We start from the raw sequence: 24,857 nt of genomic DNA on the forward strand, positions 1-24,857 counted from the left end.
TCCCAATGTTACCCTATGAGAGGAGTAGTCCTCATAGTAGTGAAAAACGAATGTAGGCATTTTTCACTACCAAAACATGCAAACTTTAACAGTACATTTCCTACCTTTACTTAAACAGCACCCAGCCCTATGGGCTACCTAGGGCCTACATTAGGGGTGATATATGTGTAATAAAAGGGGAGTTTAAGGCTTGGCAAAGGGTTTTAAATGCCAAGTCTAAGTAACAGTACAACTACTCACACCTGCTTTGCAATGGCAGGGCTGAGACAAGTTTAAAGGGCTACTTGTGTGGGTGGCACAGGCAGTGCTGCCATTCTACCAGTAGCAGTAGCACTTAATTTACAGGTCCTTGGTATATGGTATACCACTTTACAAGGGACTTATATGTAAACTGAATATGCCAGTTGTGTATACAACAACATTAGCATGTTTAGGAAAGAAACAAATGGACTTTTGCATTGTTAGCAGTGGTAAAGGTCCTAGTGTCATAAGACCAACAAAAACAGTCAGAAGCAACACATGGCAAGCAGGCAAAATGTTTGGGGGGAGACCACAGTAAGGCTGACAGGTCTAACAGGTGATAAGCAGTGCATGGCAAGGGCCCAAATAATACCTGGCTGAGTTAACTATAACTGACGAATTTCAGTATTTTGTTTTAACTTTAGTTTTTAACCTTTTGTTTTTTTAGGGTGTTTCAAGGTTTTTTTTTAGCATAAGGTAAAATCTTATCACCACACATAATTATAATATCACTTTAACCTTCAATGTTTTCATAAAATTTCAGATTTTTTTTGTAACGTTAAGTAAAATCTTATAACCACACCTAAGTATAACGTCACTTTAACCTTTGTTTTTTCAGTGAACATACATATATATTTATATATCCACTTAAAAAAAAAAACTTTTCAGGTATGTTATAGTTAAGTTCCCGAATTTACTCGTACAAAACCTGAAGCATTCCAGAGAGACCACACATTCAGCTCGCTCGTCGCCAAGTCAATGCCCGACACATACCCCTGGAACTTCTAGCCAAGACATGTTTCCAACGACCAGTCAAGATTGGGATCATTAAAGGCTGCGCTGCATGTGCCCCCCAATTTTGGGGCCTGCTCTTTGTACATGCTAACCTGCCCAGTGCCCAAACATATTCGCTTTGACAAACTGTGTTGAGTGGTCTGGTCTCCTAGCTCCTCAAAGGCAATGTACTGTTCCCCACATACCTTTTGCGACACGGGGGCCACCAGCTGTAGCTTTGTCATCCCTCCATGGTTGACACCACGTTATATGATGTAATGGTTTTGTCATGTTTTAGTTCTTATTTGGGTATCATCTGACATTCCCTCGCAGGTGTGGGTGGGAGAGGTGGGAATGTTTGTATATAGATTGTTATGCTATTTATTTGCTTTTCTTTTTTTTTGTTATGTGCACACTCTCAAGACACATAGGTACCATTTCTTCCCCTACAGATGATTGATACACAGGCAAAGCAACGGCCTGCCTTATATGTTACATTAGTGTCCTGGAACATGAGAAGCCTAAACAATGCATGCAATGGAAAACAGGTCCTACAATACCTATCCAGGCTGTAATAAAGGTTGTGTTTCTGCAGTAGACCCATTTGTCACCTACTTCCAGCTGCACTTTTTCTAAACAGTGGGGCCCCATCAATACTACTTAAAAACAGCTCATACTCATGTGGGGTATATATCCCGATCCACTAAAGTTTACCTTTTCATCATCAGCACAATATCATAGATGAACATGGTAGATATCTCCTCGTGAGGGCCATCCTGGCTGTCCGTAGGATTGAGTTACTCAATATAAATGCCCCCAATGTTGACTCACCTGATTTCTTTAATGCACTCCAAAATCACATTGATACGGAACCCGCGGATCATTTGATAATTGGGGGTGACTTCAACTTCAAGACGCACTCTTGGACCCCACGTCCCGCATCCAGCTACCAAAATTCAGTCCCTGAAAACAGTAGAAGACATATGTGGGACCCATTCACTACGAGACCCTTGGCAGCTCTCTCCCGGTACAGTGTTGACATACACACTTTATTCCGCCCTTTATGATACCTGGTCCCGCAAAGATTTCTGGCTCATGCCGCCTACAACATGGGCTTGGCTCGGTTCTGTTTCCCATCTCCCACGCATTGCATCTGATCACTTCCCAGTCCGTCTCAACCTATACATCCCCTTCATAGACTATGTGGAGCACCCCACGTGGCGCTACACAATGAAGTATTCTGCTCAGTCCTCTGTTCTGCTATTACAGAATACTTTGCCATCAACACGGCTTCGGTTACATCCAACTTGCTCCAAGACGTACGATTGGACAACACGTCCCGCATCCCGCTAACAAACCTCAGTCCCTCAAAACATTAGAAGACATGTGTGGGACCCATTCACTACGAGACCCTTGGCAGCTCTCTCCTGCTGCAGTGTTGACATACATACTTTATTCCACCCTTCATGATACCTGGTCCCGCATAGTTTTCTGGCTGATGCCGCCTACTACATAACCTTGGCTCGGTTCTATTTCCAATCTCCCACGCATTGTATCTGATCACTCCCCAGTCCGTCTCGACCTACACATCCCCTTCATAGACTATGTGGAGCACCCCCCGTGGCGCTACACAATGAAGCATTCCGCTCAGTCCTCTGTTCTACTATTACAGAATACTTCACCATCAACGCGGCTTCAGTTACATCCAAAGCTGTTTTGTGGGATGCCTTTAAGGCTTACATTAGAGGGATCAGCATAGCTAAGCATTTAGCTGTTCTGCAAGCCATCCGTTGGAATAATGGCCGTGTTGAGCCAGTGCTAGAGGACGTTGACCATGGAGACACCTTGCAGGCTGCGAGGTGACACTTGCACACCTGTGCCATCCTGATGGACGAATTTCGGGAATTGGTGTAACGTGAGGCAAAATTCCAGGGTAAATACACCAGGACACGTCAATATGGTGAGAGCAACAGACCGAGTCGTACCCTGGCATGCCTTTTAAGGACACCCAGGCTGATTTCCTATATCCCCGAGCTACAACAGCCTGGCAGCTCTATGGCTTCGAACACCTCCGAAGTGCAGACACAGCTTTACACCACTCCCATAACAGGCTACTCTCCTGCAATAATGCAATATTTTGAAGAGGTGGCTGTGGTATGGCTAAGCTTGGCGCAACAGCCGTATCTGAGCCATAGAAGAGATAGTGTTTGCCATTGATTCATTAGATGGCTCAAAGGCACCCCGGCTCGGACGGTTTTACTGGTGTCTTTTATAAGGCATACAAGCACCTCCTGACCCCCACCTGCTGGACATGTACCAGGAGGCCCTGGATAACGGGGTGCTCTCGCCCACGCTCCGGGAACTAGTGATTAATCTATTATTAAAACATGGCAATGACCTCAGTCTGTGCGGCTCGTACCAACCACTGTTCTTATTGACCTTTGACAACAAAGTTCTGGCTAAATTGGTGGCTAACCTATTGTCCTTGCTACTGAATCAAAATATTTTGCCTGCTCAATGTGGATTTGTGCCCAACAGATCCACGTCTCTCACTCTCTTTGCCGTGTTCACAGCCCTTCATAGAGTGTCCCCCAATGTTCTGGCTGCAGTTGCTCTGCAGACGTGAAGAAGGACTTTGATTCTTTAGAATGGCCTTTCCTGGAAGCAACCATCCACAAACTTGGCATACCATGAGGCTTCGCCTCCCGGATCATACTATTTTACTGTCCAACTGCTCAGATTCGAATTAATGGCACATTGACACCTACCTTCCCTGACACTAGAGGAACAAGGCAGAGTTGCCTCCTGCCCCCTCCTCTTCAATATCACTAAGGACCCTCTCATACGACATCTACGAAAGAAACACTTGAAAAGAGGACTAAAATTCAAGGCCAGGCCTTTGTTGGTCTCCCTCTATGCGGACAACATTCTCATGTTTACCCGGCACCCTGCCACTAACTTGAGTCCGGTGCTCACAGAAATAGCCCGATTTGGTGACTTTTTAGAGTTATGTATTAACTGGACTAAGTCGGAATTGTTCCCCCTCAAGGAGGTGGCTGCCCATGTGCAATGTGAGTTTCCTCTCTCCTGGTGCACTGACCAGGTTAATTATTTGGGTATCTACATACTCAGAGACAGGGAACAATACTCTGACTAAATTACAGCCCACATTGGATAAATTGAACACCAAAATTGACAGCTGGAAACGTCTTCCATTGTCCATGGCGCACCTTGTCACCCTTATAGAAATGCTTCTACAGTTCCTATATCTATTTGTCAACATCCCAATTCCCCTTCCAAATTCATTTTTCACTACACTTCAGAGCTTCCTGGCGCGATTGATATGGCCCTGGAAGTGACTGCGCATACGCTGGGAGGTACTAACACTTCCATATGAACACTGAGGTTTTGTTGTTCCTTCCTTTCAGTTATATTACTTAACTACACAATGCCATTATGCATACTACTGGTATCGTACCAACGCCCAGTTACCATACGCCATACCGGAGAGCGACCTGGCATTTCCCACCTGCTTACAATCACTGCTCCCGTCTGGCTTCCTTCTGGACCTCACGGACGTCCAGACAACTTGCTGGGGCGTGGCGATGGTTGGTGCGCCTTCTATCGTGCAACCTGATATAGTCATCGGTGATTCCACTGGGAAAGAATCCTTGGCTCCCACAGGAAAAACTGGGGCGCGACACACTTTGCTCTCTCCAACTTTCTACCCTCGGTGACCTCTTTCTGCTGGTCATGTGTTTTTGCGGACTAAAGATGTCTGTTTCTTGACCGCAACATATATAGACCATTTTGTCCTTTGCCACTTTGAAGGAATAAGGGCACTGTGGGCCCTTATACCTTCTTATCCACTTGCACCGGAGGACCTCCCACCCCTCACACTACTTATCACTGCTGAACTCAGCATTGGCTTAATATCCAAGCTGTATCACACATGTCTTAAGCTCTTCCCCATTCAGGACCAACAGGTGTGGGGGTCTTGGGAGACGGAGCTGGGACATCAACTATCAGATAAAACATGGTGTGCATACTGCACCCAAGTGTGTACGGCATCCCTTAACCACAGGCACAAGCTCATACAGTACACATTTCTCCACAGAATATATATGACAGCCAGTGTCTTAGCCAAACTAGACCCTATTTGATCTTCTGCTTGTTTGAAATGTAATGTAGATAGTGCAAATTTTGCTCATTTGACATGGACTTGTGACTGGGTGGTGAAGTACTGGAGGGATGTTTTCACTATTCTTACATCAATGTTGGAGGCCACTGTTACCCCGATCCCCAATGGCATTGCTGGGTTATGTGGAGACTATTTCCAAACTACTTCGCAGCTATAGCCCTCCTACTAGCCAGACGCAAGATAGCCCTGCATTGGGGCTCTAAGACCCCACCCATGTCACAGACATGGCTCCAAAGCCTTATATACTGTGACACAACAAGCAAAGTATATGCCTCTCTACAACCCCCCACTTCACGCCTGAAAGATATCTGCCAGCCGTTACAAGACTACTTGCTAACTCTGAATGATCCAGAGCTGATGGACACCCATGTACACAACCGCCCTGCTGCCCAGGATACTGCTTTAACTGCAATAGGCATTTCGCCGCACGCTGACTTCTCAACCTCTCAATGCTGACTGTAAAGTCTGTTCACTATCCTTTGCAGGTTACATATGCTAATATAAGCCCTATCTTTACTTCAAGTGTATATTTTAATATGTGTATGTGTCTTGACCTGTGTTAAAATACTGCCCTACAAGGGGCACATTACTGTCTTTGTTGGGTGCACATCTGTTTTAGTTGAAAACGTAATAAAAATAACAATTTTAAAAAAAGATAACAGTGCGGGCCAGTTGGATCTGTGGAGTAATCGTGTGCCCAGGTATCTATATTTTTTAGCCTTTAGTATCTCTAAAACCAGTGAATGGATTTACACAAAATCAGCATGCTTTCTGGACCAAGACCTAGCTTTCTGCCACACTTGGTGTAATTCTGTTCAGGGGTTTGATGTTCAAAAATTTGAAAAATCCCGTTGACGTAGAATGGGGAAAAAGTGTTTTGGAACCCACCCTTTTTCTCGCCCCCATCCCTTGACAGATCACCAAAACTTTCAAGACAGCAGCTTAAATGACGTAAATGACCAAAGTATAAGTTTTAAAAATTTCACAAAGATTCATAAAATGGCACCAAAGTTATTGACAAAACAAACAATGCTCTGTTTAAAGAAAAAATGGTCCTAACTATACCTAGTGGCGGCCACCACTAGGTTATATATATATATATACATATACACTCACACACATATTTATATGCATATTTTTTTTCTCTGTAAAAAAAACAAAGATTAAGGTAGCGTTATAGTTAGGTGAATTTGGAAATTTGTCAGTAACATTAATGTTTTTAACTGAAAAACACAGAAATTTACTAGTTATAGTTAAGCGGCGCTAAGTATAACTTGAGCCCCTGCCATGCATTGCTTATGGTTTCACATATGACATCACTCATGACATGTTCTCTGATATCATTTATGACATCACTGATATCTCAAATGACATCATTGATGACATAATCCAATGAGTGTGCTAGTTTGACAGTTTACATAGTGGCGGGTAACTATCATAATATTTTTCTAACTAGTTTTGTACAGCCTGGGTCCAGGTTTTGGATGTAAGTGTTTACAAAGTGGATGTGCTCCTAATGCAAAGTAGCTGTGTGGAGGTATTGAACACGTTTTAAATGTCTGCATTAAAGAGTAACTCTGTGTGCAAGTGACAGTTGAATTGCATTCATTATGCTCCACACAACGTTTTGGTTCTGCTGAAAAAGTTTCCAACAGGAGAAAGATTCTACGTAGCTAATACTAACTTTTGTAAGTAGCTTTTAGTTATTAGAGAGAATCATGTCAGCATCATAATGTATACTTACCATAGAAGAGTGGGTGCACCAGGTAATAACCTAATCAAGTGCCTGTCCTTGGTTTGCTTCAGAAGAAGGGCTATTTGTAAAGTTTTCTCCACAGTATGAAGGGAGCAGTTAGTATGATCTTAAGCATCTTCAAATCTTGGTTATTTTAAGCAATTAGTGTCTTTTTTGACAACTGTTGCATAGAATGTGCACTATTCTTAGTAGATTCTTTTGAATATCCTGTGTGTATTTCTAATGAGATTTTCACTGTTAGCGAAAAATGTGGTATAGAATGAACTCTCTCTATATCGTAAACACTCTACAGCACTCAGCTCTCTACTGAAGTCAACTTCATTTCTTAATGTAGGTTCAGTGTTTGCGAGGGGTTAGAAACAGGTAAAAGGTGTCCGTAGTTGAGCATTTGTTTTGGAATTGGGATTCACGTTTTTGGCTTTCTCTGAACAGTTGTATGCAGATTAAACACTGTACTCAATGAGGGTTTCAAATATATCTGTGGTTGCTTGTTAATGTGAACTAAGCTACATGTAAAATGTATGCTCTGGGGTAAATGTTGCATATACGCTTGCTTTCAACACATAAGGGAGTTGTTTCTTTGTTGGTGATAATGATGCCTGATCTTCTCCTGAGCTGTTTTCTGCTAACTGTCAGACCTCTAATTCTATAGTAAATTATACAGCAATATGCAGGAAAATGAAGCTTGGATGATGACATCAATGGTTTTATTTGAGATGTCATCAGTGATCTAATAAATTATGTCATAGAATATGCCATTGGTGATGTCATATGTGAGGTCATAAGCCGTGCATGGCAGTGATGCAAGTTATAGTTTGCGCTTCTATCGGGGGGGAATTTCTATGTTTTTTTTTTTAGTTCAAAACGTTAAAGTTGGTTTGGACAAATTCACCTAACTATAACATTACTTGCATCCTCGCCATACACTGCTAATTTCCCCAGATATTACAGCAATCTTGACATCTTTTATAGCATCATTGATAATATCACTGTAACATTTGTTGTAAAATGATTCCTACAATAAAACTGTGCATGGCTGGGGCAAGAGTTATAGTTATCTTAGGGCATGAGTTATAGTTACTTGAAATAACTCTAAATATAACTGCTGATTTGTTAAGTTTTTGTACAAGTAAATTCAGAACCAAACTATAACGTCCCTGTAACCTGGGGTGCCCCCCTCCAACATTGCAATTAGCCCAGGGAGGTGGTGTTTCCTGGAGCAGAAGGTCCAAACAGTCCCCCTAACTTATTTAAATTTAACCTCAGGGAGGTGGTGGTCCCCGGGGCTGTGGGGTGTTGGGTTGTTGGGTGACCACCCCGCATTTAATTAGATATTAGTTCCCCAGTCTGTGCGGTGGCTGGGCAGCCCACTGCATTGCTTTGAATATTAGCCCCGAGAAAGTGGCAGTCCCCGGGGCTGGAGGGGTGGGGGGGAGTGGCCGCCCTTGCATTTAATGACATGTTAGTCTCAGGAAGGTGGCCAATACCTCCCCTGGGCACAAACGTACATGAAAGGGGAAGGGGGGCTCCATTGGCCATATTTGGCCCTGGGACCTCTGCTTCCCCGGGGCAAGGCTAAAGGAAAATAGGGAGGGAGGTGCGCAGCCTCCTCTAGGGATGTTTTCAGCCCCGGGGACAAACACCTCCCTGTGGCTGGAACTATGCAAACTAAAGAAAGGGGACCGTTCAGTCCCCCCTCCTGGAGCTATTAATGGCCCTTGGGACCATCACCCCCCCAGGGCCAGCTACCTGTTTTCAGAGGTGCCCACCCTTGAGAGACAGCAGTTTGCCTTTGCTTGGTGGGAGCTTTGACAACTGTAAGTCTGGTCCCAACAGGTCTAGCAGGAAAACTGCTCCCGCTCGCTGGAAGTGGACTTCTCATATGTTTTCCAGATGAAATGATTGCTCCTGCATGCAGGGAGCAGCATTTTTAGCTGCTCCCTGTGTACGAGAGCAATGCTGACTCCCACAGGGGGCAGGGAGCCGGCACACATTTTCATTGGAGACAATAACTCATAGTCCTTATGCAGTGGTAGTGTAGAATGTGCACTATACATTTACCCAAGCAGGTAGCACTTAATATTTAGCAAGTAGAAAGTACTCCAGTTGGGGAGACATTTTGCTCCAAACTGTGGACTCTTTTTAAATAAGCAGGTGAAAATCCATTCTGATGCCGATACTCATTTCACAGAAAGAACTTGAAAATATAAACATAGCAGCTGCCCCAGTTGAAGGATCTGTACAAGACAAATCCTCCCAACTTCTTCTACTCATGCAAGGCAGAGCAAGGGTGTTTTGTATGCAATTCCACCTGGCACTGGGTTGGATGCTTACAAAGTCTAGCAAACTCCCACCAACCCCCGCTGTGCATGGCCTTTGGCCATGCAAGGCGCGGGGTTGGATACCTGTGAGGGGTTGGCAGGTCAACCCCTTCTGTGCATGGCCAATGGCCATGTGAGGGGCTAAGTACATCTGGGTGGGTTGGCTGCAGGGCCTCGCTGTAGGTGTGGCCCTGGGGCCAACTCCCACCGTACCCAGTTGAATGCGGTGTGTGGCGCAGGATTAGATGCCTGCAGGAGTTGTCTGCAGGCCCTGTGGCCTGCCCCCAGTGCGTACAGCTTAAGATCGTGCATGGTGTGGAACTAGATGCATGCGGGCCACAGGCCCTGCGCCCAGCCACGGCCTTTGGGTGGGGAGGCTGCAAAGGGGGTTGGATGCTGGGCCTCTGGCCAACCTCTGCTGCGCACGGTCAAATGCCGTGCATTGCGAGGTTTGGATGCCAACAGGGTGTTGGCCACAGACCCAAAGGCCGTGCACCATGTGGGGCTGGATACATGAAGGGGTGGCTGCATGTGGGGGTCGGGTGCAGGGTCTGACCAAAGGTCAGGCCCTGCAGCCAACCCTCACCTGCATTAAACAAAAAACATAGAAATTTGCAGAAAAAACAAAGGTTGCAGGGACTGTTCTATTTATTTCAACTAACCATAACTCATGCCCCAAGATAACTACAACACGTGCCATGCACATCTAATCAGCCCACATATTACACCATTGATGACATCTTCTATGGCATCATTGATATTATGAACACAACATTTGCAACTGAATTATTGATGAGAAAACTGTGCATGGCGAGGGCGCGAGTTATAGTTACCTTGGGGCACGAGTTATAGTTACTTGAAATAACTGTAACAGCTCACTTGCTATGGTTTTGTGCGTGTAAATTCAGTAACTAACTATAATGTCCCTGTAACCCTTGCTTTTTCAGTAGAAATATATATGTACACACACACACACACACACACACGTATACATACACTTGAATACTTGGAACCCCGACTCCTCCTTTATAATTATTTATTTTCCCTCTATTTTTCTGATCTTATTTTTGCTAGTTTTAGGAATCTGTGCACTTTAGCATTGCTGACGAGTGCTAAAGTGCATGTGCTCTCTCCCCTAAACATAGTAACATTGGCTCCTACCCAATTGGCATATTTAATTTACCCATAAGTCTCTAAGTCTCTAGTAAAGTGGACTATATGTCCCCAGGGCTTGTAATGCTACTAGTGGGCCTGCAAAAAGAACAGATGATGGACAGAATACGGAACAAATCAAACATTCAACCCCCAGCCACAGATCTGGGTTTAATCCATCAGTTTTTTTTCTTGCCGTGCCATTCCAGTTTGGACCCAGCCATATGCAAATTACTCTTGACCCTGTTCCCCGTGAGAACAGTCCAGTCTGAACTTCCAGGCCAGGCAACAGTTTTAAGGTATCATCCTTCATCAGCCAGGCTAGCATGACTCCAGTGGCACAGTGAGCATGGGACCCACTTCTAGGCATACCCATCCCACTTAGGGCAACATTAGCAACACAAAAGAATGATGGACAGAGCGCTAAAACTTTTCAAACACTCACCCCCAGTCACAGCTCTGGGTTTTACTCCATCATTCTTTTGCTCACCATGCCACCCTAGTTTGGACCCAGGTATATGCAAATCAGTCTTGACCCTGTTCCCCATGGGAACATTCCAGCCCGAACTGCCAGGTCAGGTGCTCCCTGGACTGGAAGCAAGCATCCTGGGAAAGCAAAAGAACAATGGATTAAACCCAGATCTGTGACGTTGGGTGAGTGTTTGAAAAGTTTCAACATTCCATCTATCATCCTTTTGTGTTACTAGAGGGCCTGCAGCACTGATTGTGCCACCCACATAAGCAGCCCCTTAAGCATGTCTCAGGCCTGCCATTGCAAGGCCTGTGTTTGCAAATTCCTGCCATTTTGACTTGGCATTTAAAAATACTTGTCAAGCCTTAAGCTGCCCTTTTATTACATATAAGTCACCCTTAAGGTAGGCACTATGTAGTCCACTGGGCCAGGTGCTATGCACGTAAAAGGCAGGGCATGTACTTGTAAGTTTCACATGTCCTGGTAACTGGTAGCAAAAAACTCTCAAAGTCGTTTTTCGCTACCGTGAACCCTGCTCCTCTCAAAGGTCAGCATTGAAAATTCACTTATATACTTTTGAGTGGTAATTTCTGATCTGAAAGGAGTGCATTGTCATGCTTGGTATGGTTGGAATGGTAGGGAGAAACCCTGCTTACTGTTGAAGTTGCATTTAACATTACTATTTTAGAAATCCCACTTTTAGAAAGTAGTCAGTTTTCTGCGCTCACTGTTCTCTGCACCTTACAGCCTGTCTCCAATCCACGTCTGGTCTGTGTTGGTTGACAGCTCCCCTTGTGCATTCCACCCAGACAGCCATAAACACAGGACACCAGCTGCATCTGCGTACTGATGGGTCTTCCTGGGCAGGAAGGGTGGAGGAGGCTCTCATTTACACTTCAAAGGTCAGTGGCCTGAACCCACACAAAGGACTGATAACCCCCAACAGATCTCCTGGCAGACAGGACTGGGTTGAAAGGGGAACTGTTGCACTTCAAAACCTCTCTTTGAACTCTCTTCCACTTGAACAGCACATTTGGGTGTATATATACTGGGTCTGTGACCCCCTCAAAGCCAACACTTCTGGCCCTACAACTGTACTCTGTCAGAAGGACTGCAGTGCTGCCCAAAGGACTCATCTGGGCTTCGTTTCTGGAAGGACTGCTCTCCTGCTTGTTGCCCTGCTGCCTGCTGCTCCCTGAGTATGCTGGAAGGACTTTGCCTTCCCACAAGTGATCTCCAAGGACTTGTCTGCTTACCTCCTGTTAAGAAGTCTCAGAGCCATCAAAGTCTTCACCTAAGAGAGAATATCCACCACTCTGAAAGAATTGACGCAACCCTGGCAGAATCGAAGAAGCAGCTGTCTTGCGGCTGAAAAATGTATGCAACACCTGCAGAATTGACTCATCACAGCACATTTGGATTTTCCACGCGTTGTCCCTAGGTGTTAATTTGTCATCAAATCCCACACCGTAGTAAGGAAACCAAGGCTGCGTGCCGGGAAATCAACGCATCACAATCACCTTGCTTGTGAGGAAAGAATCGATACATCACGTCCGCTGTGCCGAAAAAAAATTACGCATTGCTTTACTTTCCAATGCCTCATCACCTCTGCGACCTACAGCGTCTTTATTTGCAGGTACTTTGTGCTAAAGAGATATATCCATTGATTGTTATGGATTAAGACTTACTTAAACCTCTAAAAAGTGATTTCTTGACTTGTCCGTATTGGAGTTTTGTCGTTTTGGTCTTGTTTTATTCAGATATCTATTTTCCTAAACTGGTGTGGAGTACTTTTTGATTTTGTTTTCACTGTGTTATTGTACAGATACTTTACACATTGCCTTCTACGTTAAGCCTGCCTGCTACCGGAAGGTGAGCACAGGATAATTTAGGGTGTATTGTGACTTACCCTGACTAGGATTGTGGTCCCTATTTGGACAGGGCGCATATCTCTGTGAACTAGAGACCCAATGTCTAACATATACACTTTTTATTCATACCTCCCCTTATTTCTGCTCCTCCCTGAAACCTAAAACCCTTACACCCCTTTACATCTACCTATCCATGAACCCTAAACACCCCTTATCCACCTTTACCTCTACCCCCCCTTAAAGCCTAAAAAACACTTACCTCCATTTAACTCTTCCTGCCTCTGAAAACCTAATACCCCCTACTCTGTTTACCTCTCCCTGCCCTGAATCCTAAAAACCTCTCATCCCTTTACCTTTACCTGCCCTTGAAACTTAAAAAAACTGTACCTCCCTTTACCTCTACTGTTGGAAAGTGGGTTACTGGTAGTGGTAAGTATAAACCTACCACTGACAATAAGTCCACTGAGCAAATATAGGTTCAGTAAAGGTCTCAGTAAATTAGCCCCTTGCTCAACCCTTGGCAGCTGTAACTGAGCAGACAGTCCTAACTTACTAGGCAAGAGTGTAAAGCATTCAAAGACACCAATACAGTAAATAAGTGAGACACAACAAACAATAAAAATCCCACACCAATTTATAACAAATTGGATATATTTGTATGAGTAAATAGACACCAAAACAGCAAAACTCCAATGTAAGGAACCGGAGATATGTTTTTTTAAAGAATAAACACTTTCTAGTGCTTAGAAACACAAAGCTCCAACTTTACCAAAATTCTCCAAACGTCTCCAAACTTCTGGAGGTGTTTCCTGACAGTCTGGAATCTCTTGGGTGGTCCTTTGAAAGTTGGACCACAATTCCGACAATACACCTGGCCAAATCTCTAAATGTCCACTGGATGCTCTCCAGGCTGGGGACTCTTGCTGGAGATGATGCAGGTGAAGCTCTGTTAACCTGTAGCTGCAGGGTGTCCACTCCTGAGTCCTTCTTAAAGTAAGGCACCGTCCAGAGGGCTGCAGTACCGAATGGTGCAGCAGGCGCAGTTCACTCAGAAGTTCAGGCCAAGGGTGCAGATCTGAATTCCAGCAAGGCAGTCCTTCTTCCTCTTGTAGTTTCAGGCAGCAGATCTGAGAGGCTATTCACCTCTCACATATTTATTCCCAGCTCCTGGGCCTCAGGAAGGGGGGCACCCCTGACCAATAGAATGCAGGGTGACACCCAGATGCATGACCACTTCCTCCAAAGTGTGGCATATTCCTCTCCCACAAAGCACCATTCTTCCAAAATCAATGATGGCTGAAATTGCAGCAAAGCAGTCAGAGCTGACTAAACCAACCCCCAGTGTGGCTCATTTCCATAGCTCTCCTCCTCCTGATATCTGCAAATTACTTCCTTAAGCCTGGTATCTGGCTGAAAGGTGGAGGTTGGTGACCTGACATTTTCTGCCTGTCCTGCTCTCCTTTGAGGCTTGAAGTTTTCTTACCCCTCCCCCTGCTCTGGCATTCCTGTGCAGCTGCAGAGCTGCCCTTCACCAGATAGCCTCTCACCTGGACACCATCTATCACCTAATCAAAGCAGCTCTGCTAATCCTGTTTGCACTGACCAATCAGAGGGGACCTTCAGAAGGCTGGATTGATTTTGGCTTACAGAAAGAAAATCCTTATAACTTATTTTCTGTACAAGTTATGAAAAATTCACCAATGTCAAATTGCTGGATTTATCAAAACAAATCTTTTAAGTCCTTGAATGACTTTTCAGCGCTTTTCCTTACTATACTTGCAATAAAATTCAATATTGCTGTGATAGCTTACGGAACTCAGTATCTACAATGGAGGAACAATGAAATGACAAGTTTTTCCATCACCAGGGTTTATAAAACATCTTTTTAGGGCCTTTGATTATAGTTACATGATTCCTAACCCCCTCCCTTTCCGGACACCTAGGGGAGACCTAATATGTGAAAATAAGATAGATCATCACATTTAAAGTGCTCATAGCAGCAAAGTCGAATTGGGACACCATTTCCATGTAAATGCAGTCTGCAGAGTCAGGCTCCATTTAAAAATGACCAAAAACCTCCAGCAGTGCCCACTTGCTAAGAGCAGCAATTCTGCTGGCCCTCTATTTACATGCCCTATTATGTACTAGGGTCTTACAGGTAGTTGGCACCCCCTTGCCATATTATTTACTGGGACCTTATAGGGGCTGTCATGCAATAATATAAATTGAACTTTTAAAGACAGGCTGCAAGGCAGGCCTGCATTTTAAGCAGACAAAGCACACAGCAGACAAACAGGTGCAGACATTCTGCTGGGCACCTAATCTCCATGCCCTATTATGTACTAGGGGATTTTAGGCAGATTGTACCCCCTTGGACTATTATATACTAGGGACTCACAGGGTCTGTCAGGCCAATTGGAAGGTTACCCTAATACCTAGTGTACTCTACTACATGTGTGTGTTTTAACATAGCACTGGCCCAGGGCACAATCAGAGTCAGTTACCATCAGCACCAATTAGCAACAAAACTTGGGGTGAACAGGGCAAAAAGATGACTATCTATCATCCACCCACTCCTGATCCCTAAAACGCCCCTTACTTCACTTTATTTCTATCGGCCCCTGAACCATACAAAACCCTTACCTCCCTTTACTAATTCCTGCCCCTGTACCCTAAAATATTCATTTTACTACTAGATACTTACCTTCTCCTGCATACATGCCTTCTAAAGGTAGGCATTGTAAAGGCTTGTGTGTTGTGAAAGATTTGTTGTAAAGGTAAGAAGTTGCAAAAAGACTGTTGTAAAAGTGACATACCTCAACATCACTTGCCAGAAACTAGCCAGTCTGCTTGTTCCACCCCTATTGCTATGGACTGTCATACTTTTTCAAGCATTAGGGCTTAAAGTGCAAGAGAGGGCCCCTCATGCTTGGATCCTGCTTTTGCTTCACAGGACATAAGACAATGCCCTATTTGTTTTAGAAAGAACACAGAGACTGATCTATTGTGCCTTTTAGTTTGCCTCGCATGGAACCTGCACATGGTGGCCTGCTAGAAGATCTTTAGACACTATGAAATAGAACAATCCTTCACTGGCTTTGTAATGTGCCAAACAGAAATGTCTGACAATTGATCACATGGAATCTTAGCCTGCAGAAAGAAGGCTAACATAGTCAAGCAAATAGAAGCCTAAATTATCAACCCTAGGAATTCCATCATGGACTCCAATTAAGTTAGTGCACAAATTATACATATATTAAGACCTGTGATACAGCTAATATTGTACAAACCTGCAGCAAATAGTGTGCTCAAATGGGACCCGACCTAAATGCTAGACCTTTTGGATTAACAAATGTGTGTTTTGGTTTACTTTAGTCGCTTTTACTTGAAATTTTTAGTTTAAACTTTGGCAGTTTTGGTTATTAATGACTTTAGTAATCTGTGTTGTTCCATATTCTAATTACATGGTTTGAAGTTGAAGTGCATATTTTGCAGTTTAAAATTATTTATTTAAATAAATCAGAATTTTGTCAACTGCCTGTTGTATGTTGCCACATTTCTTCTCAACTTTTTGATGTCTGCATTGCCTAATTTGAGTTGGTGGCGGCGGGGCAGCCCCAAACACTCATTTTTGGGGACTGGCACTTAGTGAATAGAACATGCAAGAGTGAGCTAAAGGGGCAAGGATTTGGTAGGTAAATAAAGAGGCCTGAGGTGCAACGATGACTACACAGACTTGGTATTCGGCTAGCTGACGTTCAGCAGTGCCGGCCGCAGGCTTCTGAACAAATCCTTGGGCTCTGCACTTTTTCTTTTGCAAATTAAGCACCCTCTGTATAGTTCAACAAGCCTCGAAAATCCAAAGCAATATCACTTTATTCCACTTCATACATTGCCTCCTCTAGATATTAGACCATGACTGAACAAAAGAAATCTGTTACTTACTTGTAAATAAACATGTTAATGTTAAGTAGATATATTTAGGAAACCTCCACCCCAGGTAAACTTAGATATTAGAGCTAAACACACCTGTTCAAGATGATGGTTCAAAATCGGTCAGATTGCAGGATTAAGAACATTTTACATTATGTTTACGTGACATATAACAAAGAAACCTGGTGATTTCAAGCTTTAATTTCAAACATGCTATACGAACCTGATATGAAAAAGCATTTTTGTGGATTAACACTTTAAACACAACGATCAGGAATGATTAAAATCAATAATGCAGATTAAAAACCAATTTAAGAGGCATATGCGTTCACCAAAAAAGTTGTGATGAATTTTGATGAGTCTAGCACTTAGAACAACCATTTTGTTCAGGTTTTGGACGTAATTAACTCATAGGGTGTAAAGGGTAGGTGCACCATTGCCACAGTCAAATGAAACTTGCTAGAGGGAATGTGACTTGACTGCCAGGAAAGATGGCACCACTTGTCTGCCCCTTCAGGATCTTGTGTTAGGAACACAAACACAAGCATATGGAAATTGCTTACAACAATTTCATGATACCATGGCTATCTATAGCCTGTATGCGGGTGGTGAAAATAATTCATCATTATTCACAATACGATATGTGTTCTTAAGTATCATAAGAGCAAAATGCCAGCAACCACCATTTTTACGACTCCCTAATCGCAATAGCGACTACATTCAGCACTCTGCACGATGTGGAACCCTGGGACAATAAAATACTGAAGCTCACCTGGAGAATAACAACAATCAGTGAAATTTACGAACGTGAGCTTAGAAAGTTGTAGAGATTGACTGTGAGGTCCTGTTCATCAGGTTTTTTAGGAGGGAACTTGTTCCTATGTTTTTTTCAGACAGGTTACATTACAATCTCTGTACGTGAACACAAGCGTTTTCACGGTAAATAATGTGTAATACCCGTGTTTTAATCCTTGGGCCAAGAAGGCCAGCAGTTGTAGTTAGCAGCCAAATAATGATGTCAGGTGTGTCCAGACAAATCATAGTTGAAAAGAGACAGCTGACACGTGTTTTGTCAATAATTCCTTTTCATTCAATAATGGTTGATGAGAATGCAAGATGGGTTTTAGTGGACGAGGATCTTCGGATAGTATTAACCATTATTGTTTCGTGAACTACAGCCTAGAAACCTTTTCCAGAGATGCGTGGTTAATCATTTCCATTGCTACCATTGTAAAGTTCACAAGTAAAATACTTATGAATCTTCTTTTCTTTACTAAGCATTGGCAAAGTCAGTACTGGCATCACAGGTCCAGCCTGGGACCCCAAGATAAACACCGTGCTCATGAATACACAGTAAGCATCTTTGATTTTTTTTAAAAGCATTCCAAAATACATATATAATAAGACTAAATTGCTTCTCGGACAGTCCAAAAACAAAAATAGGGAGGGAAGAAAACAGGAATATGATATTGAGATAAAGAAAGACGTCAAATAGGGAGCAAGGGACGATTCCAAAGCTCAGTATATGTTGGGTTCATTAGTTCTACTGCCAGCAGACAGGTAAGCTAAAAGGGGTAGACAAATCGAGCTAGCAATATAAAAGCAACCCCCAACAACAACGTAGAAAAATGAAGCATCTTCAACTGGTCCTGGTAAATTAGGTGTTATGAAACTGATGAATACCCCAATAATGTTTTGCTCCCACCCCCGCCCCCCAATTTATGCTGTTTAATAAATTATACAAAGAAGTCAAACAAGTATTAACTACATTGCTGTGAGCAAATAAACACCTCCGAAATTGCCAAAGGATGCAAATGCCATACACCTTCCAAATGTTCTGCTATATTATAAATCTCACAAAACAGTCACCTGTTCTTCTGCCAGTATAGTATTACATGACTATTCCCTGGTTTAGGTGGGTTTGTTACTGTGAAGCATCTGATTGCTAGATACACGAAAGGTGAAAGGTCTAACAAGTCTTCTCAGATTTCTGCCACTGTGCCGGCGATACTGACTGATTCATTGAACTCATGCAGTCTTCCCTCCGCCGAGCCTCATGTGCCACTGACTGCTGTGACTCTGCACCTGAGCCTGTAGCTGACGAGCTTTAGTTGTCACGTAGTGTCTTTCAGCTGCTGACCTGCTTCAGAGAGACTGTACATCTGCCCCATCTCCTAGGATGCACTTCTGTTATACCTCTCGAATCCAGCCAGTATATTACTTATGTGTCACCTTGATGCATATCAAGAGTTACTTGGTCACACCTGGGAGATTTCTCTTGGCCCCCAGACCATGAAGATATACACTTGCTTGCACAGAGCACATGAACTATTCCCTTACATTATACTAGAAGAAGGGCCCATTTTGGGCATGACACAGAGCCCTGCTTGAGACTTCTGCAGATTCATTTGCATGTTTCCCAACTCCCATTACTTACAGATATGTGTATGCATCTGGTTCATAGATTATGGAGCTTTATTGTTCACTAACCTAGTATGGAACATATCTAGCAAAATGGTAGCAACCATCACAGTCATATTGGCAATAGTGAACATGAAGAACGTATACAGAATAAAGAACCCAAATATTGTATGTATACACTAATTATATTTCCTAAGAATCCTAACCTTAATTACTAGCAGAGAAGGTGTCCTACCATGAGAAGTGACAGAGAGAGATCCAAACCTTGATCAGACTGAATACATCCTTTGACCTGGAGAGTCCGCAGAAAGATGCTGGGCATTCTTGAGATATAGCTCCCTGGATGCTTATGTTGTACTCCCCGAATGCATGCACAATCGTTCCTTTTGTATTATTTTCCACAGGGAGAATGAGGTGTCTTTTGTTGTGGAGGCGTGTAGTGAGAACACTAGTCTCACAATTTGTAGGAGAGTGTGCTCATGTGCTGTGCTTGCTATTTTTATGCATCTGTCTAATACATGTGCATCTTGAATATCTAATATTACCGTACTTTAACTGTGTATGCATTAAAAGTATGAATACCATTGTGAATAACAGTAGCTAATAACTGAAAACAAGCATAGCAATGTAGTATCACATAGACTTTGTGCACAGAGAGAGGTTGCATGTTACAAATGGCGCTTGTTACATCTGCACGGTTCCAGTAGAAACACAGACATTCGCAGGCCACTTGTTATGTGGCAGAGAGACCAGCGGCGGCTTCTCTGCTGTAGCGGAGGAGCATCTCCCCACTGCTGAGATCCAACAGATGAAAAATAAAATGATAATAAAACAATTTTATTGTCATTTTATGTTTTCACTGATTGAGCTGAGGCTGTGCCATGTCTAGGGCAAGGTGGGGCCATACTCTACGGACAGCAGCATCAGCATGGAGAAGGAGTGGTGGGTGCTGCAAGTGCGCATGTCGGTTTTGCCAGCTGTCTGACAATGGCCAAACCGACATGCGCACTTAGATTTCTCCAAACCGAACTGTGTTGCACAGCCTGGTGGAGAAGAGGCACAGTCTCCCTGTCCCTATGTGAGCAGCAAATCAGCCCAATCCTAGATCTTCTCTCATGCTGACTAATAGCATTACCAGCATGAGAGCAGCATCTGGATTGGGTGGGGAGCCTGGGAGCCTGTGCAGTGTGGCCCATGGACTGCCGGGAGCAGAGGAGCACCGAGGCAGCGAGCGGCAGGTAAGCACATTATAATTTTTTAAATTATTTTCCCCCGCACTGCCCCACCACTTTTTATTGACAGGAGCCACCACTGGGAGAGACTCCTCCATTTCTCCCACCTACTCCCTGCCACCGTCCTTTCAGCCTCTTCCTAAGGATCACTCATTTTCTCAATCCGCAGCCACATCTTTTGCTAGTCGTTTTCTGTCTAGAGCGTGCCCCACTCACGCCTTTTCCTGGTCACTTACTGAACCTATCATTGTGCTCAGTTCCCCAGCCCAACACTCCCCTGTACTATACTTCTCTCTGTTTACAGCCAGACAGCCCCTGCACAGCACTTGTCTTCCTCCTGTGATCCCTTGTGCAGTGTGGGTCTCCTGCCAGCCTATTAGCCTGTGTGTTTTTTCTGGCATCGTGCTCTTCCTGCCCCCTGTGCTGCGTCCGTCAGGTGCTCTGGTCTGCCCCTTGCCTTTTAACCTGTGCCCTGTCAGACCCCCTGGAAACCCTATCAGAGGGCTTCCTTGTCTCCCCTTTGGCCGATAAATGACAATCTAATGAGTGTTAAAACGTGCAAAGGGAAAGGTGACTGATCTGAAACTGTAAGATCAAAAGTGTTAAGATAAATGTCATTCTTGGGTGTACACCCAGCATGAGTACAGAGTAGACAATGGTTCCGTGGGTCAGATGTGTCCACTGATCCATCCACCTAAGATAATAGTTACATATAAGTGAGATAGTGTAATAGTTAATGAACCACAGGGCCACTGATCAAACACCATTGCACTATGCTAATTGTTATACTATTTCACCTTTGTGACTACCTTAGGTGGATAAATCGGATGCAAATTTGACCCCCTGCCATTGTCTACGTTGTACTTAGCGACCTGGGGTCCACACTTGGTAGAAAGTCCGTCCTCTTCGTATACAACAGCTTGAGGGTGTCTCACCTATGGCGCATTGAGCACAAAGTTTCGCTCTATGGGTGTTCAAAACCACCTCAAGGCCGCGCCCCCGCCACAGTCCTGGGACAATGGTTCCTCACCTCTTTTCCACTATATTAGTGAAATTTTCTCAGCACTAATAGTAATTTGCAAGCAGAGAAATCTTTCTATCCAGCTTGGATGTGCAAATGCCTCGTAAATGTAGCTTGAAGGACGTCTGCGCGGTCTGGTCCTTGGGTGACATTTTGAAATTTGCTCCTCGTTGCGGCTTGGTGCACCATGACTTACAACCCCATGCTTGCTTTTACAGTCGAATGTCTTCAGACCTGCAAGAGTCTCAGAGTGTTTCATCTGGAATGCGGATGGTTTTACAATTTTGAGGAGCTGATCAATGCGCTGTCAAACTGTGAGAACCTCGAGGAAATCAGACTCAAAAGGTTTTTTCAGCACAAAGAAATAATCCCCCTTGGTAAGAACACTGCTTCCTCTGTCATTTTATGTATGCTGATAATAAGAACGATTAAAAACAATATTTAAATAATTATATGTTAGAACCACAATTGTAATGGTAGAGCTTATATGCAGTGAAGAAAATCCTAGTTTATGCTTCACATAGATGTTCACTCAAATAATAGCACCTATTTTAAAATATTACAAATTGGCCCAGTCATGACGATGCAACTACGGATACTACACAAAGGCCCTATCATTCCCTTCAGCTGCTACGCAATACAAATTCGTCCATCTTTTACGTGGAGCACAGGAGTGAGAGTGGTGTTTTTCTTAGTGAGCTATTTGAAAAAAAAGAGCGCGCCGATCTCTTGTCCACAGCAGCAACAGAGGATTAAAGAAGGTCAGAGGTTAACTCCTGAGCCCATATTATGTCTGGGCGAAGTGCCCCATTCTGCTTCTAGTTACTGTGCATCACCTCTTTGTGTGTCAGTATGCCTCGTAACTGCTCCTTTGCCTCTGTGCCCCAATCTGTAACGTGGCACAGGCACACAGGCAAAGGTTCCCTCATGTGCATGAAGCCACACCCACTGCAAATGAGAAAATGCCTCCTTGAGATTGTGCCAGTGCTACATGTTCAAAGGTGTAATCTGTATCACTGAAGAAGATGCGCACGTGCCTGCAGCCCCTTCTGTAATACTAAGGTTCCCACGGGCTCAGAAAGCTGCTGCTCACGTCAATTATGTAATACAACCCCAGATGGTCATAGTGTATATGGATGAAGTAAAAGGGGCTATCCAGTGAATGATGTCACAGTATATATCAAAACACAATCAGGAACTTTGTGGATTTCCTATTGTTGGTGACAGTGCTTAATTTGTGCTGTTGTTTGGTTATTTCTCAACACAGGCACTTATTTGTGAAAGTTCACCACGTGGTGGTGCTGTCTTTCCCTTTTTCAGCAAAGTGGAGCAGAGGGGTGTTTAAAAATAATTCCTCTTTACATTTAAAATAGCAATACATCGCCCAGGCCATTCTTAGAACTTTGAGTGACATACAATATACATAAAGGACACATTTGTTGGAGAATGATGGTTAGCAGATGACAGTGGTGCTGGCGTTTGGCTGCACAGGCAGAGAGAGAGAGCGATTCAGGTCACAGTTGCCTCCTATGAAAGCCATGGGTCCTGGCACTTATTTTTTTTTTAAACGTAAGCACTGTGTGGTGATTGTTAGTGATGCAGGATTGGGTAAGGAGAATTGCATTATTTATCTTTACTGGCTTAAATGGCTTCTTAAAATCAGGTTAATTCAAGTGATGAGGCTGCTTTAGTATCGATAATGGAAAGCTACACCCATGAATAAGTGCCTCCATGGCAATTTACAATGTAAAAATAGTATTAATTAAAAATTCTACATGCTTATATTGGGTAATTTTTTAATGGGAAAAGTTGTTGTTGCCTCATGATAAGATAGCACATTTTCCAAACAATGTTGTAAGCATGTTCAGCTGTCCAATGGGATAGAAATGTTTGGGCTGCATCCTAGCCCATCATTTTTTTGCTAACCATCACTGCCTGTGATTAATTCAAGCGTTCCACTCTTCTGTACCAGGATAGGTACATAGTAGCCTGATCATAAGATTAGGTAGCTTCAAAGAGGACAGTGTGGCCAACACGCTGTGCTAGCCCTAATCTTTCAGTAGATGAGCTCCTACTCAAAGAAAAATATACTGCTTGAAAAGCAAAGGAGTCTAGACCCTGAAGTTGTGAAGCCTAGTGGTGATTATCTGCTGGTGAAAGATTACTGTGCAGGACCATCCCAGCTGATCTCTTTCAAGTCTTCTCTGATCCATCCTCTGTAGTAAACATGAACCGGAGGCAAAAGTGGATTAGTTGTGCTGTCTTGAGATAGCTGATCCCGGACAGTTGACTGGCAGTGGAGCAGTGGGGAGTGGCACAGCATATGTGAGAGTGTCAGCTTGGCCATTATCACTGCTCTCTGCCATAGAAGGACTCCTGACAGGAGCATGATGTTGGATCCGAGCCAATCACCCATTCCTCGACCTGGGATGGGATGTGCAGGTGGGGAGGGCTACCCTAAGTTAAGCCAAGGTGGACCGTGCAGTCCAGGGTGGCCATGTTGCTTAGGTCTGAAGTACCAGTGTGGCACATAGGTGGTCATTCTGACCCTGGCGGTCTTTGACCGCCAGGGCGGAGGACCGCGGGAGCACCGCCGACAGGCCGGCGGTGCTCCAATGGGGATTCCGACCGCGGCGGTAAAGCCGCGGTCGGACCGGCACCACTGGCGGGGTCCCGCCAGTGTACCGCGGCCCCATTGAATCCTCCGCGGCGGCGCAGCTTGCTGCACCGCCGCGGGGATTCCGACCCCCCCTACCGCCATCCAGATCCCGGCGGTCGGACCGCCGAGATCCGGATGGCGGTAGGGGGGGTCGCGGGGCCCCTGGGGGCCCCTGCAGTGCCCATGCCACTGGCATGGGCATTGCAGGGGCCCCCGTAAGAGGGCCCCTACATGTATTTCACTGTCTGCTGCGCAGACAGTGAAATACGCGACGGGTGCAACTGCACCCGTCGCACAGCTTCCACTCCGCCGGCTCGATTCCGAGCCGGCTTCATTGTGGAAGCCTCTTTCCCGCTGGGCTGGCTGGCGGTCTGAAGGCGACCGCCCGCCAGCCCAGCGGGAAAGTCAGAATTACCGCCGCGGTCTTTCGACCGCGGAACGGTAACCTGACGGCGGGACTTTGGCGGGCGGCCTCCGCCGCCCGCCAAGGTCAGAATGAGGGCCATAGTGTTGCTCTGTCAGAAGGGGCCACCTCCTCAAGGTATGCTGTTCAGGATTTGGACTCCAATTGGCAAAAGAGGTGACAGGGTACTTGATCACAAGGTGGATAGCAACCTGTCCATTCACGCCGCTCTCTTTTCACACTTGAAGCAACTGGGACTCCCTGCTCTTCCTCGTGCAGTGAGATTATAGCTGTAGCAGCATCTGATGCACCTGATGCACAGGGCTCTACTGATTTGGGACAGGGATCAGCTTTGAAGACATACAGACCGCCACAGGTGCATGGGAGCTTGTTAACCCTGA

At 44.5% G+C, this 24,857-nt stretch overlaps 1 protein-coding gene across 1 annotated transcript in view; it reads left to right on the forward strand.

Moving 5' to 3' along the window:
* Window positions 1-24,857, forward strand: part of LOC138284946 (baculoviral IAP repeat-containing protein 1-like) — a 579,119-nt gene that overhangs the window by 335,110 nt on the left and 219,152 nt on the right. The window contains exon 13 of the mRNA XM_069224297.1: window positions 21,613-21,771. Coding sequence (XP_069080398.1) covers window positions 21,613-21,771 — 159 coding nt within the window. The remainder of the gene's footprint in view (window positions 1-21,612; window positions 21,772-24,857) is intronic.

Source organism: Pleurodeles waltl, chromosome 1_1 (assembly GCF_031143425.1).
Source record: "Pleurodeles waltl isolate 20211129_DDA chromosome 1_1, aPleWal1.hap1.20221129, whole genome shotgun sequence".
NCBI classification, from domain to species: Eukaryota; Metazoa; Chordata; class Amphibia; order Caudata; family Salamandridae; genus Pleurodeles; species Pleurodeles waltl.